This window comes from Petromyzon marinus, chromosome 50, assembly GCF_048934315.1.
Source record: "Petromyzon marinus isolate PM22_M1 ecotype Great Lakes invasive population chromosome 50, UKy_Petmar_22M1.pri1.0, whole genome shotgun sequence".
NCBI lineage: Eukaryota > Metazoa > Chordata > Hyperoartia > Petromyzontiformes > Petromyzontidae > Petromyzon > Petromyzon marinus.
In genome coordinates this window covers 11081084-11096095 of record NC_133716.1, presented here as the reverse complement: position 1 = coordinate 11096095, position 15012 = coordinate 11081084, and the positions used below count along the sequence as shown (strand labels likewise).

General features: G+C 50.7%; 1 protein-coding gene and 1 long non-coding RNA gene across 3 annotated transcripts in view; both read left to right on the top strand.

The window, feature by feature from the left end:
* The window catches only part of LOC142931203 (uncharacterized), a 120195-nt gene extending 106279 nt beyond the window's left edge, over nt 1-13916 (top strand). The window contains exon 2 of the long non-coding RNA XR_012947194.1: nt 9904-13916. This is a non-coding gene — a long non-coding RNA (uncharacterized LOC142931203). The remainder of the gene's footprint in view (nt 1-9903) is intronic.
* On the top strand, nt 51-13916 carry DOLK (dolichol kinase). Of its 2 annotated transcripts, none has more exons than XM_076074870.1 (2): nt 51-511; nt 5211-13916. In XM_076074870.1, the coding sequence occupies exon 2, from the start codon at nt 5278-5280 to the stop codon at nt 6856-6858; it is 1581 nt and encodes a 526-aa protein (XP_075930985.1). In that variant the 5' UTR covers nt 51-511; nt 5211-5277; the 3' UTR covers nt 6859-13916. The 2 variants fall into 2 exon arrangements, with proteins under 2 accessions (XP_075930985.1, XP_032828983.1); XM_032973092.2 differs by having other exon boundaries at nt 4570-13916.
* Nucleotides 13917-15012: the final 1096 nt, after the last annotated feature.

Genomic DNA, 15012 nt, shown 5'->3' with positions numbered 1-15012 from the left:
GCTGGACGTAATTACCGGCGAAACGTCGTGACTCGAATTGTAAATGTTGTGTGTTTACTCTCCAGCACTCGGGCGTTTGCACTCCCAGACGGCCGTGGAAGCCGACACGGGCTGTGCGATAAATACTCTCCGACTTTACGTTGAGAGAGAGGGGGCGCGGACGTGCGAAGGGATTGTTGCTGATTTTATTTTTGTCGCTCTCTCGTCGGCGAGTGTCGGAAGTTTTTCAATTCCGTTGTACGAATTTAGTGTGTTGGGTTTCTGTGATTTAAAAAAAAAACAGAAACGCGAAACACGTGCGGCTGTCGGGGCGCCGCGGGGGTCCGCTCTGGCTCGCCGTAGCCCGCACCGCCGCCTCCACACCCCTCCGTGAAACTCTGACCTCTCAACATCGCTGGCGTCTGTCATCCAGCAGCAACAACAACAACAACCACCACTACAACAACCACCACTACAACAACCACCACAACAACAACCTCGTCTCTCACCATCTCACAGCAGCACGTTCCACGTAAGCCCGCGGGTCTGATGCGTTGCGGTGTGCGCTGTGTGTGTGTCAACGCGAGCTGATGTGTGTGTGTGTTACGGAGGGGGGAGGCTACAGCTGGTGTGGGTGCATCTACCGGTCATCTCAGCCGACCCATGGCCACCTGCAGGGTCTGTCCCCGAAACCTTCCTTCTTCCTGCCTGTCGGCGAGCCCTCGACACTTGACGTGGCCTCAAAGTGCACCTGGCCTGGCACGGGCGCCGCGGGGGTAACGTCACCGTGAACTTAGTGGCGAATGCCGAGGGTATTGGTCTGTGAGCGCGTGTAGGCCCGAAGATAAACGGCGATGCTCCCTCGACCCAAACGACGTCCTTAATTGGTCTAATACGAGATTAATTAGACTGCCAAATCGACGGCCGTTGTGGTGGACTAGCCGTCGGTGTTGGCTGCGCAGACGCGGCGAGGCAATGACGGTGGTGGTTTGGTTGGTGTCAAGGCCGCCGGGTGGATTCCTGAACGAACTAATGAATACATCCGCGAAGTTAAATTGATTCCTTTTTTTGTTTATTCGCTGGAATCAAGGCACGGCCCTTGACCGAATCACCCCACCCCCGGGGAATGCGGCCCATCTCGATCTCTCCGAAGCTCGGAGGGAGGATTTTCGAGCCTATGCCGAGGTGACCTGACCGCCGTGCATAAATCAGAGATTCATTGTTGGTGGTGGTGGTGATGATGGTGGTGATGCTCCGTTGGCAGTGGTTGCAACAGGCAAACAAATTAAACGCGACTTGTGCGGTCGTGACAGAAGTAGTCACAGAACACATGTATAGGTTAGTCCGTTTAACACGTAGCCATAATAGAGGGTTTTTTTGGGGGGGGGGGGGAGGGTCGGAGTTAGATCGCGTAAATATGTGTCGTTAAACCCACCACCACCCGACAAAGCCAACTCTTAAGTTTTGTCGCTTAAACAAAACATGACAATTCGTAACGAATTCGTAACGAATTGGCATGTTCTGTTTACGAATTCGTAACGAATTCGCATGTACTAGTAATGAATTGGCATGTTCTGTTTACGAATTCGTAACGAATTCGCATGTACTAGTGATGAATTGGAATGTTCTGTTTACGAATTCGTAACCAATTGGCATGTACTAGTGATGAATTGGCATGTTCTGTTTACGAATTCGTAACGAATTGTCATGTACTAGTAATGAATTGGCATGTTCTGTTTACGAATTCGTAACGAATTGGCATGTACTAGTAATGAATTGGCATGTTCTGTTTACGTGACAAACCTTACTCTACTCTTTGGTTCTTTCGGTAAAGCCACGTAGGTATAAAATAAAATAAAACCTTACTAGTTGGCGGGGTTAACGACATATTTACGCGATCTAACCCAAAAACAAACCTATTATGTGAAAAAACAAATATAGGCGACGTTTCGGACGATGGCCCGTCTTAACAAGCACTCTAGTGGCGAATTCTAAACACAACAATAACTTTTGATTTAAAGCTTTCGTGACTGCAGTAATTCATATTCTTAGTTTTTTCGGTAAAGTCACGTTGAAGAGAAACAACAAAATAACAAAATATATATAAAACAATAAAAAATTTCTCACGACGTTTCGACCATAACTCAAACGGTCATCATGATGACCGTTTGAGTTATGGTCGAAACGTCGTGAGAATTTTTTATTGTTTTATATATATTTTGTTATTTTGTTGTTTCTCTTCAACGTGACTTTACCGAAAAAACTAAGAATACAACAATAACTGTTGCCTTACGATAAACGTCTCGCATGTTTTGAACGGGGGGAAGGGCGGTGTTATTGACGCATGCAAAAAGACAAAGTGCTCTTAGAGTCCGCCGAAGGGAGCCACTGTGGTCCCTGGTTGGGCAAAGCGCAGCAGAACCCATTGTTGCAATGTACTTCTATGATTCCAGCGCACGTATGGACTCCGCGCCGCCTTCGATCCCGCACCGACCACAACGTCGAAGTATTGGGTCAATAACCACCACGGCCTGCACGGTCAAGGGAGGCCCTCATCCAGCGGTGGATTGACAAAAATTCCTCTCCGTGTTCACGGACCTGTCAACCCACAACGCTTTAACCCCGTATTCTTGTACAGGGAAATTGAGTTTTCAGGTCCATACGGCGTACAGCCGTTTCAATGCGGGCACATGTTTTTGTCTATTTGTTTGTGTTTCTCGTTTGTGATGGGACTTTGTAGGATAAACTTTGAGATTTATAAGGGCACGGGGTGACCAATGAGATCTGAATTGGTCTGTAATGAGGTAGGTACTAATAAGGGGTTGAGAGGTTTGGTGTTCAAATATTTTGCGGAAGCGACCTGGCTATCACAAATGCTAACTCAACGTAGTGGCTTATTTTGTGGAAATGTATAGCAGCCAAATGCTCTAAACGCGTGGTTTTGATTCTAAATGCGGAGGGAAAAACCGGAGGATCCGGAGGAAAATCCACACGACCACGGGGAGAGAGACACCGCAAACTCCAAATATACAGCAGCAGGCGTCAAGGCCGGGATCATCGCCACCGCGACTTGGCCGGCATGAGCGTGCAGGGCAAAGCAGAGACCCCTGGACAGAGTACAGTATAGCAAGTCGGTTACATACACGCCGTTTGTATAGCAGTGTGTGCGTGCTGTGCACAGTTGAGTGTATTAATAATGTTCATTTGTGCTACCATCGATTACTAAATAATGCCAGCTTACAGTGCTTTGTTAATCCAATGATGGATGAAAGTGAGTTATTGAAGGGGATGGTGGAGGCAGGAATGGTTGATGTGATGCACGCCAGTGATGTTCGCCAGGAATCTAACAGGAATCTAACCCAGGTGGCCAGGTTCATAGTGCAGTGCGCTAACCGCTGTGCCACCACTCCTCCCCCCAGAGGCCCATCTGTGCAAAAAACATTAAATTGCCATTGATGATTGTTAACAAACTGAATAGCAAACATGCCATCGTCATTTCACACTAATGGGAACAATGTGCACACAGCGCATGAATTGAAAGGGTCACCCCATTGGCCAAAAAGACACGAAGCAGCAACTAATAGTGATAACGACATGGGTAATGATAACCACGTGTTCGAAAGGACTGTTCCACTCTTCAACTGTTAGTCATTCTCCAGTCACTCCCCATCCCCATACTGGATATCAACTGGGCTGTACAATTGTGTTATTTTGCCATACAACCATCATCATTATCATCACCACCACCATCGCACGTTAGACGCAAGGGTAAGAATGTCTCATGCGTTATCAAGTCACGCTGGGTCCTTTGGGCTGGTGAGCTTGCCAAGTCGATGTTGTCACGGTCATCTGGGTCAAACATTGGTAGGAGGAGTCGAGTTGAATTTAGCTTTTATTAAAAAGAAAATCAGTTTTATCCCTGAAAAAAATTGATAACCTGCATCACCCCTTTAAAAAAAACATATACAGGTAGTCCTCTACTTACGATGGAGATGCGTTACGACGACCCCATCGTAAGTCAAAAATATCGTAAGTCGAAGATGGCCTAGCCTACCCAGGAGTCTTAAAGAATGGTGATAATTTAGCAGAGCAATTTACTGTGTAAACTATATACTGTATGTATTTATCGTACCTCGCACGCTGCCGCGTTTGCCTGCCGCGCGAAATGTAAAATATTTTTCAATTTTGTCGTATCGCTATCGCCATTGTAAGATCGAAATATCGTCAGTCGGGCCATCGTAACTCGGGGACTGTCTGTATATATATACACACTTTAACACGTAGCAGGCTTTGTCAATCCACTGCTGAAACAAATCCCCCAAGTGCTGTGTTAGTCATGGTGGTCGTTACCCCATACTTCACCTAGCTGAATTAAGAATGCGGATGAGCGAAGGGGTCCCACCCACGACTGGTTTAGATATAACAGTCCTTGCCGACGTTAGCCGTGGCCGGAAATAATAAAAAAAAACGCGGTTCGCCCGGCTTCAGAGCACCGTGCGTGCGAGCCCCTTTTGCAGGACGCCCGCTCGGAGGCGACGCGCGATCGTAACCCGAGCGGGGGGTCCATGTGCGTGTTGTTCAACGACGCAGGGTGGGGCCGATCGCTGACCCGGAGCCCCGTTCCGCCACGCTGCTCCGAGCCCCTGCACTTCTCTCCATCCCACGGAACACGCAGCTCGGGGATAGAGAGCACCGTTAATCGAGGGCAGATTCGCGCGGCTCACGGAGAGAGTACAACAAGGAGGCTATGTTGCACAGATACACCTGTTGATGCGGTTCACACACTGCAACACGCAAGCTACCTAGCGCGGATGCACTGACCGCGCGGTGTATTCAATACACGGGCAGGATACATTGTTGAAATACGTCATCGACGCAGTTCACACACCCAGCGCAGTGGACATAGTTGGCATGCATTGTTCGCATAATACGTGCACCCAATACAGGCAGCACACATAGCCGAGAAGCATTGTTCACGTGTTTGAGGCACATTGTATTGTACGACGTATGTCATTGAGCGAATAGTTTATTCACAAACAGCACAGACGTCTTCACGTAGCTCGGTTCCAAGCAGCGACTCATCTTGAATTCATATCAGGGATCGGCTGGCACCAAGACCGTAAGAAGTGGAGGCGTTGGGTCGCTTGGCGCGTCAGTGGCACGGGACAGACTAAGCACGAAGGATCCACTCTAATCCGCACGCACGCACGCACGGCGCTCACCCCCCGCAGTCCGATTTGTCCAGGCGTCCGTTCAGAAGCGCGCCTGAGCCCTCCCACTCCCACGCCGCCGCGAGCCATGTCGTCGTCGGTGACGGCGGCTCTGGAGGCGGCGGTGGTGGTGGCGTGCGTCTGCCGCCTGCACCTGGCCTCGTGGGGGCCGCTCACGGCCTCGCTGCTCCTCCTCGCCGTGCAGACCTTCTACACGCAGCCCAAGTGGGGCCGCCTCATCGGCGCCTCCCCAACGCTCGGCGCCGCCTTCCGGTCTGGCTCGGCCTCCGCGTGCGGCCTGCTGGCGGGCGGCCTGGCCGTCCCGCTCGTGGCCGCGGCGCTGGCCCACCGCTGCGCCGGCACGGCGGCCAAGGCGGCGGCGGTGTCGGCGGCGCTCTCGTCGTCGCTGCTGCTGTCGCTCACCTCGCTGGTGGGCCTGCTGCTCACGCGGCCGCTCCCGCGCCGGACCTGCGCCATCTACGTCGCTACCACCGCCCTGGCGGTTCACGCGCTGCGCGGCGGCGGCGCCGGCGCCGACGGCGCCGCCGCGATCGCCGGCCTCCTCCTGGCATCGGCCGCCTTCCTGCTGCTGCTCTTGGTGGCGCTGCCCGGCAGCCTGTCGCTGGGCGAGGCGCTGGTGGTCGCCGAGGGGCTGGGCGCGCCGGCGCACTGCCTGGCGACGTGGACGGTGGCCTCGGGCGGCGGCGCCAAGCGGGATGAGCTGACGAGCGTGCTGCTCGTGGTGAGCGCCGGCGCCGTGGTCGCTGGCGCCGTCTTCAGCCTCCTCTTCCGCTTCATGACGTCGAACCACCTGGCGCGTGCCGTCTACTTCTACGGCCTGTGCCTGGTGTTCGCGCTCGGCATCCTGCTGCCCTGGCTGCAGCACCTGTTCCACTCCGACCCCTTGCTCTGGCTCGCCGACTTCCTGAGCCGGCCGCGCGACCGCCGCTACACGCTCGCCTACTGGGCTTTCCTGCTGGCGGGCGCCGTGGCGCTCGCGGCGGCGCTGGGCGGCGCCGCGTGGCCCGCGGGCGGCGCCCTGCCCCGCACGGCGGCGCGCAAGGCCTTCCACGCGTTCGCCGTGGCCGCCTTCCTGCCGGGCCTGGCGCGCGACCGCGCCCTGCTGCACCTCGCGTCCGTGGCGGCGGCGGCGGCGTTCCTGGGCCTCGAGTACGCTCGCGCCTTCGACGTGCGGCCGCTGGGCGGGATCCTGCGCGCGTCGCTGCCGGCGCTGGTGGACGAGCGCGACTCGGGCCCGCTCGTCCTCACCCACATCTACCTGCTGCTCGGCATGGCGCTGCCCCTGTGGCTCTCGTGGCCCGCCTGCTGCCCCCTGGCCGGCGCGGCCGTCGGCCTCCCGTCGCTGGCGCCGTACGCCGGCGTGCTGGCGCTGGGCGTGGGCGACGCGGTCGCTTCGGTGTTCGGCTCGGGCCTCGGATGCTGCCGCTGGCCCGGCACGTGCAAGACGGTGGAGGGCACGGTGGCGTCGGTGTTCGCGCAGGTGATGGTGCTGGCCCTGGTGGCGGTGGCGGACGGCGCTGTGCGGCTCGGGTCGGAGTACGCGGCGGTGCTCGTGTGCGTCACGCTCGCGGCCCTCCTCGAGGCCTTCACGGCGCAGATCGACAACCTCCTGCTGCCGCTCTACGCCTTCGCGTTGTTCCTCGCCTGAGCGACGACGGCGGTGTCACCGGCGGCAAGGTGAAGCGTGCCGAATCGGCTCGTCGTCATTTCTACCTCCCTCGTGTTTTCCGTCGGCTCCGCAGCGCGTTTTCAGGTCGTGCCGCGCATTCGGTATGACGCCGTGGTACGATCCGAAAAAGCGCGTCCCTACGGGGGGTGGTGGGGGTGGAGGGGGCGATTCGGCTCGCTAGACGTGAAATCCTACGCAGTTGTTTCCCTCACGGTCCGGCTTTTCATTCCCAGTGGCCCTTCCCGTACATGTGTGTGTGTGATGCAGGGAACGTACACACGGCTGCCTTGCATGCATGCGCTCTCTCGTCTGTTTCGGCCGTTTGTTTTCATGGCTACTATTCTTCTTAAAGAGATTACTTATATAATTTCACTTGGGGTCACACTGCCAGATGATTTGTTTTTTTATCATATCGTGAAGGTTACCGCACAGCGTCTTTATCGTCGTATTTTACATTCTTGTTTTTTTGGTCGAACAAAAAATGAGCTTTGTTCAAATTACGTTAAAAGGGGGATAAGGATATCTATTTTCTGCAGTAATTATTTTGGAGCGGCGACGTGTAGTGGGTCTGCTGCGCATTGCAACTTCAACCATGATATTATAAGCGGTTCTCCCCCCCCCCACTACCGCCCATTCACCAACCCGCACTGACCAGCACGTGGTGAAGTATGGTCACGCACACTTCACCCGTGACCAACGACACACCATGAGGGGGAGGGGGCATTGATCCAAAAGTGGATCGACAAAAGGGCTGTGAAAGGAAATTGGGTGACACGGGTTGAGACGGACCTCCTACTTCCTGCACTAGAGAACCGGGAATTTAAAATCAGTTTGCCGCCTGAACTCGCTTGCTGTAAAGTGGGCGCTATGAGCCCCTGAGCCCGGAGACACCTGGTCACCCAAAAGGGATCGCTGTCGTTGCACTCGAAACCACTCGAGGTACGTAGCGGGGTGGTTCACGTCGATGCGCACGCCGGCCATGCGCGCCCAAATTGTGTAGGTGTGAGAGATATGATCCTTAAGGCGGTACCCCAAGGTACCAAATAATACAAAATGGCCGAGGCAATTAAATATTTTATTTCTGGGACACTATTTTTTCCAGGGGTGTACTTCACTCAGCGACTGGGGATATCAATCAATCCGAAATCAGCGCTACTTCGCGATGTCGAAACGCCAAACATTAACGTTAAAAAAAAAATCCTTGTTTTCGAAAAATTCTACTTTGAATAATAGTGCATCGTGTACAGCTCGTCGAGATGAGTCGATTGCCGCATCGCCGACCATCAACAGACTAAAAATTCCTGCATCACGGACATTGTGCGAGAGCCGGGGTGTACTATGGTACCCCGGGGTACCGCCATAAGGTTCATTTGGGTTGTTCTCAATACGTGCTGATTTATACGTGCGATCTCTTTTCTTTTTAACCGTCAAAGGCGAATAAAACAATACTATATCGATGACTGGGCAGCACAAAAGAAGGGACGTGCAAATGAAACAACAAAAAATGAGGTGGATAGTACGTGCGGTGCAAATGAGACGTACGAAGCGGAATGCAGTCGGTACAGGCGAGAGGGCCTGTGATCGAGCACCGTTGGACGCAGTAAGGGTTGGTGGATCACACGAATAGTGAAACCCCCTTCCCGTGGGCGTTGAGGAGAGGTGCCATACCCTGGCTCATCAGAAGGCGGTAGAGCAAATGCGGAATAACATCGTCCGTCCCTTATGTATGGGACGGGGGGGTTTACCCCCTCGCGTGGCGGAGGTTTTCTCTGGGCGCTCCCGTTTCTTCCCGCATATGTGAACGCTCATTAATGTGCTGAAAACATCTTAGTATTGAGAGGACTCCAGAGTTTGAGCGATTGTGCCGGCTCACCACCTGGCTACTGCCTTCCAGCTTATCCGTGGATCCTCAGCGATTGTGAGCAGGGGTGGCCTGCGCCGTCCATGTAGGCGAACGAGGGCAGTTGCCCAAGGAGCCAAGTTAAGTGGGGCGCAAATTTCGAGGGAAAAAGAATACAAATAAAAAATCACGAAGATGTCATTATTTCAATTCCCCATGCACGTACAGAGGGAATATTAATCATAATTCATTTCTCAACATTTCTGGGAATGTATTGGATTGGACAGTTGTACGGACGGACAAACTGAATAATTATGCCTGTTTAAAAACAAAAACGCTTAAAAAACACATTAAACGTAAAATAGGGGCAAAATGTTTCCCAGTTTACCAAAAACCTCAGCCTAGATCTGCCCTTGGGGTTGAGGGCTGCCAATTGCACTTGCTAGCAGCTAGTCTCGGGCCACCCCTGATTGTGAGATGCACTTTGCATGAACAACGACAAGGCTATAGTAATAGGTTTTACCCTTTTAACTGGCACAAAAAACTGACACCTTTATTCAAGGCATCATGTCTGCAATAACCGCAACACAAGCAGTCAAAATGCAAACAAAAAGAGACAACTCTGATAATAATATGCACTATCCTTGAATTTGATTGGTCCACACCCGAGACAGCTTTTCTTAGAGCCTAGTCTCCATTGGTGTTGGACCAGAAGACGCCAAAAGGCGTACAACTCAAAAACAGCACACTATCAGAGTATTGAGGGCTCGGGGTGAGCATTTACATTATGAGACCTCCTTTGCCAGTAACAAGATATAGTAATAGGTTTCACCTTTTTAACTGGCACAAAAAACTGACACCTTTATTCAAGGCATCATGTCTGCACTAACCGCAACACAAGCAGTCAAAAGGAGGTCTCATAATGTAAATGCTCACCCCGAGCCCTCAATACTCTGATAGTGTGCTGTTTTTGAGTTGTACGCCTTTTGGCGTCTTCTGGTCCAACACCAGTGGAGACTGGGCTCTAAAGAAAGCCGTCTCGGGTGTGGACCAATCAAATTCAAGGACAGTGCATATTATTATCAGAGTTGTCTCTTTTGTTTGCATTTTGACTGCTTGTGTTGTGGTTATTGCAAACATGATGCCTTGAATAAAGGTGTCAGTTTTTTTGTGCCAGTTAAAAGGGTAAAACCTATTACTATATCTTGTTACTGGCAAAGGAGGTCTCATAATGTAAATGACAACGCTGTATAAAAGTCAACATTATTATGAAAAAGGAATAAAACAAATAGAACATAGAAGACACTGTAAAGGATACAGCCAGAACCAATGAGGTGGAATGAATGAGACGCACGCTGCAAACTGGAGGCAACAAAGAAGGCAACAATCCGATCTCGAATCGAACTGCGGCAAGCTGAATCGCCCGAGCGTGCGAATCGTCGCGTAACTTACCTTCGTGAGTTGATCGGCAAGCGGCGGGGAATGGCTGGCTGGAGCGGAACCCTGCAATATAGATGAGGCTTAGGAGAGCGAACTTCAAGAAGTCCTGACTTTGAGTTTGATTTACAAGCTGCCCAAGGTCTTTGAGACCTATTAGTAGCAGTATTGGTTAACTCCGTTTGCCATGGTTGCACGAGGCCTGGGGTTTTTGCTCTGTTCGTTTTTCGTGCAAGGGCCATGTGAAAGGCCCCCAAGCAGATGATCAATTTGTCGGTGTCGATGTCGTTTTTAAACTATAGCCTCACACCACTTTGAAATGTTCGTGTTAAGACCCTATGGATTTTTGAACGTCTTGGCAGCACCCCACAGCCATAACCGACAGATGTTTGCGTTTTTCCCAGTCGGGGGACGAAGCGACTTGACTTGCATATTTATTTGAACAGGAGAGAGGTTAGTCGGGTGGTGGGGGGGTGTCCCTGACTATAGGGGACTGCAGTGGAGAAGGAGACCTCTCAAATGAACTTAAGTTGACTGTGGAGTTTAGTTGCTGGAGAAGAGTGGCACGGGCTGGTTTTCTTCACTTTTATAAAGCGCCTTGAGATACACGTGCATTTAGATAATGAAGCAAGTTGGCCAACCTTTACAGACCCTACGAGCCTCGTACCACATGGCTACAAGTGGCAAGACACCGAGTGGTTCACTTCGGGTGGTCACCTGGGGTGGTCACCTGGGGTGGCCATTGGGGTGACACGGTCACGTGGTCACGCGGCCCGGTTTCGCTGTCGCTGGTTGGCCGTGGGGCTTTTGAGTTTAGAAATCTGCGGTAGAACCCCCCGGAGTGTGCTTGTGCCGGGCTCCGTTTTCGGAGGCGAGTGTCGCTGGCTGCTCTTGCATTACCTGGGTTTTTCTTTCCTGTTCAAAAGAAAGTTTTTTTTTATTGAAAATTTGTTTGAGAGCTGCACTTGAATTGCCCTAGAGATTTTGCCACCCCTGGCCGTATTATTTTTTTAACTAAAAGCTTTTTATTTTTTATTTTACCAGGTAAGGCCCACTGAGCAACACAGCTCTTTTTCAGAAGCAACCTGGCCACAAATGATAGCTCAACGAAGTGGCTTACCACGTGGACATTTATAGCAGCCAAGTACTCAAAACGCATGTTGACTCTGAAATGTGGATGGGAAAAACTGGATGAACCGGAGAAAAATCCACGCGGCCACGGGGATAGAGACATGCAAACTCCACATATACAGGCGTCAGGGTCGGGATCGAACCCAACGACCTGTCTACCAGGCGAGGTAGTTAATATCTCGCCACCGTGGCACCCCAATTCAAATTGTTGTCGGTGATGGTGGTGGCTGTGGGGGTACTGGTGAGCCACAATAGATTCGTGCCGTATTCTGTCATGTGCTCTGTGTATGTTTTCCCCTGCGTATTTAATTGTCACCTCTGTAAAACCTTTCCTCCTGATGATAATGATGTAAACTGCCATTATAAATTCCATTTACATTTTTATCGTGGTTTGTGGTGTTGCACCATAGTACATTTCACCGGTTGAACTTTCAAAAGGGGGGGGGGGGGACTAACTTTTGAAGCTACCATTGTATACTCGTCACACACCAGACCTCCACCGTGTACACCAGCGATGTCCATCGCACTTCCTTTTGTAATACGGATGTTTTCTACTCGGCAACAGAGCGGCGCATGATGTGTTTAAATTGCGTGCGGACAGGCTCCTCGACACACACACAGTTTGTGATAAACTGAGCAGAGCAGTTGCTGCTGCTAGAGTTGGTCCGTCCGAACTTAAGTAATCGATTACGAATTACTAGTTCGATTCCTGCACTCGTCAGTAACACAAAAATAGTTGGGAGCGGGTTTGGGAAACGGTCTCGCTTCTGTTCCCGTGTGCGTCCTGGCTGGACGAGAACCGTTTAGCGCGATTGGTGGTGGCATCTTTTTCCGCGTCACTCTAGGCGAAGCTTCTTGGAGGGGGAGCCCCACCTTAAGAAGGCAGGACTTGTTGGGGCGGCGCCGACATTTTTTAAAGGGGCTTGAAGTTAATCGACCACGAAAAACAGTAGTCTGTTACATTTACCGTCCATTAATCGACAGCATCGTCCCAGCCCGACCTCTCAAAAGCAGCCACCCGCCACGCCATCAGCGCCTGGCACCCCACACTCATGCGAGCGGCGATCCGTCGCAGCCTCTCCACGGTTTCCTTGGGTCACTTTCTGCCCGCGGAGCTCCCGGGGTGTAACCACTGGGATTCACAAGCGAAGATCGATCGATTTAATCGGCCATGCTGCTCCCCCCCCCTCCCTCCCGTGCGAACTTGGGGATAGACTTCATGGGACCTCCCCTGGCAGTATCAAAATATAATAATAGGTACTCTTTGGGTCTTTCGGTAAAGTCACGTAGTTAGAAATAAATTAAAACATCACGACGTTTCGATTGCAACACAAGCAATCTTCATTAGGTGGGACAACCACAGCAAGAACAAATTGCTGTGGTTGTCCCACCCGATGAAGATTGCTTGTGTTGCAATCAAAACGTCGTGATTTGTTTTATTTTATTTCTAATTACGTGACTTTACCGAAAGGACCAAAGCGTATGGATTCCTGCAGTCACGAAAGCTTCAAATAATAATAGGTTTTACCCTTTCTGGCAATAAAACAGTTGTGTTAAGATGTTAAAACACCAAACAGAAACCGTTCGCAAGGAATCATGCCTTGCATTAACCACATATACTTGTGGTGAACATGCAAACAACAAACATGCTCTGGTAGTATATGATGCATTGTCTTTGAAACTGATTGGTCCACACCATAGACAGCTTTCTTTCGAGCCTAGTAGTCTCAAACAGTGACACGATTCCTTGCAAAAGGTTTCAGTTTGGTGTTTTAACATCTTAATACAACTGTTTTTATTGCCAGGAAAGGTAAAACTTATTCTTATATATTAAGGAAGGATGCTGGGTTGCCTCCAGCGTGGGGCTTGAAGCAACGACAAGCGACTCCACTTTTAATTTCGTGGGGACATAGTCTTGCGTCTGTACGGTGGGCCCTTCCTACTTTGTGAATACCTCTTTCACCCTTTGAGGCAGAAATGTCCTCATGTGTTGTACACCCCCTTGAGGTCGGCGACCAGTGCGGGGAGGCCGAAAGCCAAGACACGGGATGTTGTCAAGAGTGGACTGTGTGGGGCGGAGTGTCAACCGCGCAGCAGCGTTGGAATCTAGATGCTGAAGCCACAGTGACGTGTGGTGCCAATTGATCTCATGTGGTGTCACAAAATAATATGGGTGTTTGTTTGTGTAGAGCTCGTGTTTAGATTGTCACAGGAAGTACCAGCTGGAAGGAGGGACCTAAATGGGAATGTGCCAATATGCAGATTTATCAATTTATAGATACCCCACTAATTTCTAATGATGCACTATTTCACAACAGCCGATTGCATATGGTGATAGCGATGGCTCCTTATCTTACATAGTGAATATTCAAAGGTTTAATCAATGTCTCGAGTTTGGCGGGAGACGTGCAGAGGCTTTGTAATAAAATGCTTTCTCCAGTTTATATCATTTTAGTGGGGAATCTATAAATTAATTACCCTGTGAAATTTCGTACGAAAAGTTAAATGTTTATAAATGATTCGTGCAAGTTTTTAAATCTGTCGATTACACTATTACAGTATCGTGTTTATTTGACAAATCATTGCTTACTGTGTCCTGTATTCAAATAAATGTGAATGCTTTACTCAACTGTTGAAACGTTTTGGCGGTGATTTGCGGCGTGCCGATTGAAATAATATTTTTTACGGAGCATTACGGGTAGGTCATTTCATTTCCACTGTGGTTATGTCCATTCCGTATAATTACAAATTTTCGTGCAAAAAATAGCGTTTGATAAATCTTAACTGTGTAGTGGGTCCAAGCCGAGGGAGACGGTTCACTAGAGGCAACACGTTTATTACAAACTAGGGAACATAACGCAGAGGGGCAATGGCCCCTCACACCCGATATCCTAAGGAGGTAGCCCCTCTCCGGACTAACGTGCCCTTACTCTGGTTACAGCGATAACCCTACACTGGTTATATCTGAACCCGACCCGAGCTCGGAGTCCGGGTTCTGCCCACTGGGCTCCTCGCTTCAGGTCTTCAGGGTAGCTCTTCGGGTCTTCAGGTGGACGAGGACTGCCGGACCCGTTTAAGGGTGCGGCTTTTATACCCGTTCCAGGGTCTCTCCGCCCCTAGCCACGCCTCCTTTCTGGAACTCTCTAGGGGGCCCTGGAATATCCCCCAGCCCTCCTCTTGGGGTCTGGGGACCCGAGTGGCCCAAGGGCCCGGCTCATCCTACCTAGCCAGTCTACCACCCCCTGTTGACACATGTCCGCTACTACAGGTAAGGATGAATGGGAATATACACAAATGCCTACACCATGCTACTACCACTGCACCTACGTTAATAATGCATGGGATTCGCAGACATTTGGTTGAATTGCTTTTATTAAGTGCAACTTGGCATGCTTTGGCGTGGATCAAAAACATGAACAGTGACAAAGAAAATAGAACAGAAGCTGAAAGTGAGAAGCACGGAGAAGCGCACGCATAGAATTACACGGAGGCAGAAAGAGGTGCACATAAATTAGGGAGCCAAGGCTACAGTCTACATTATAGACTGCCTGTACACTCACTCCGATTAAGAACCAGGCTACAGTCTACATGAACGGTTTTGTTTATTTTTATTATTTTATACCTACGGGACTTTACCGAAAGAACCACAGAATAGCATATGCCAAGTTAGACACACCATGCTGAATGTTAAAAATACTGTGTGCTTGGGCATGATACATTGCTTT

Coding starts and splice junctions, on each gene's coding strand:
- DOLK (XM_076074870.1), top strand. CDS start 5,278: ATGTCGTCGTCGGTGACGGCGGCTCTGGAGGCGGCGGTGGTGGTGGCG.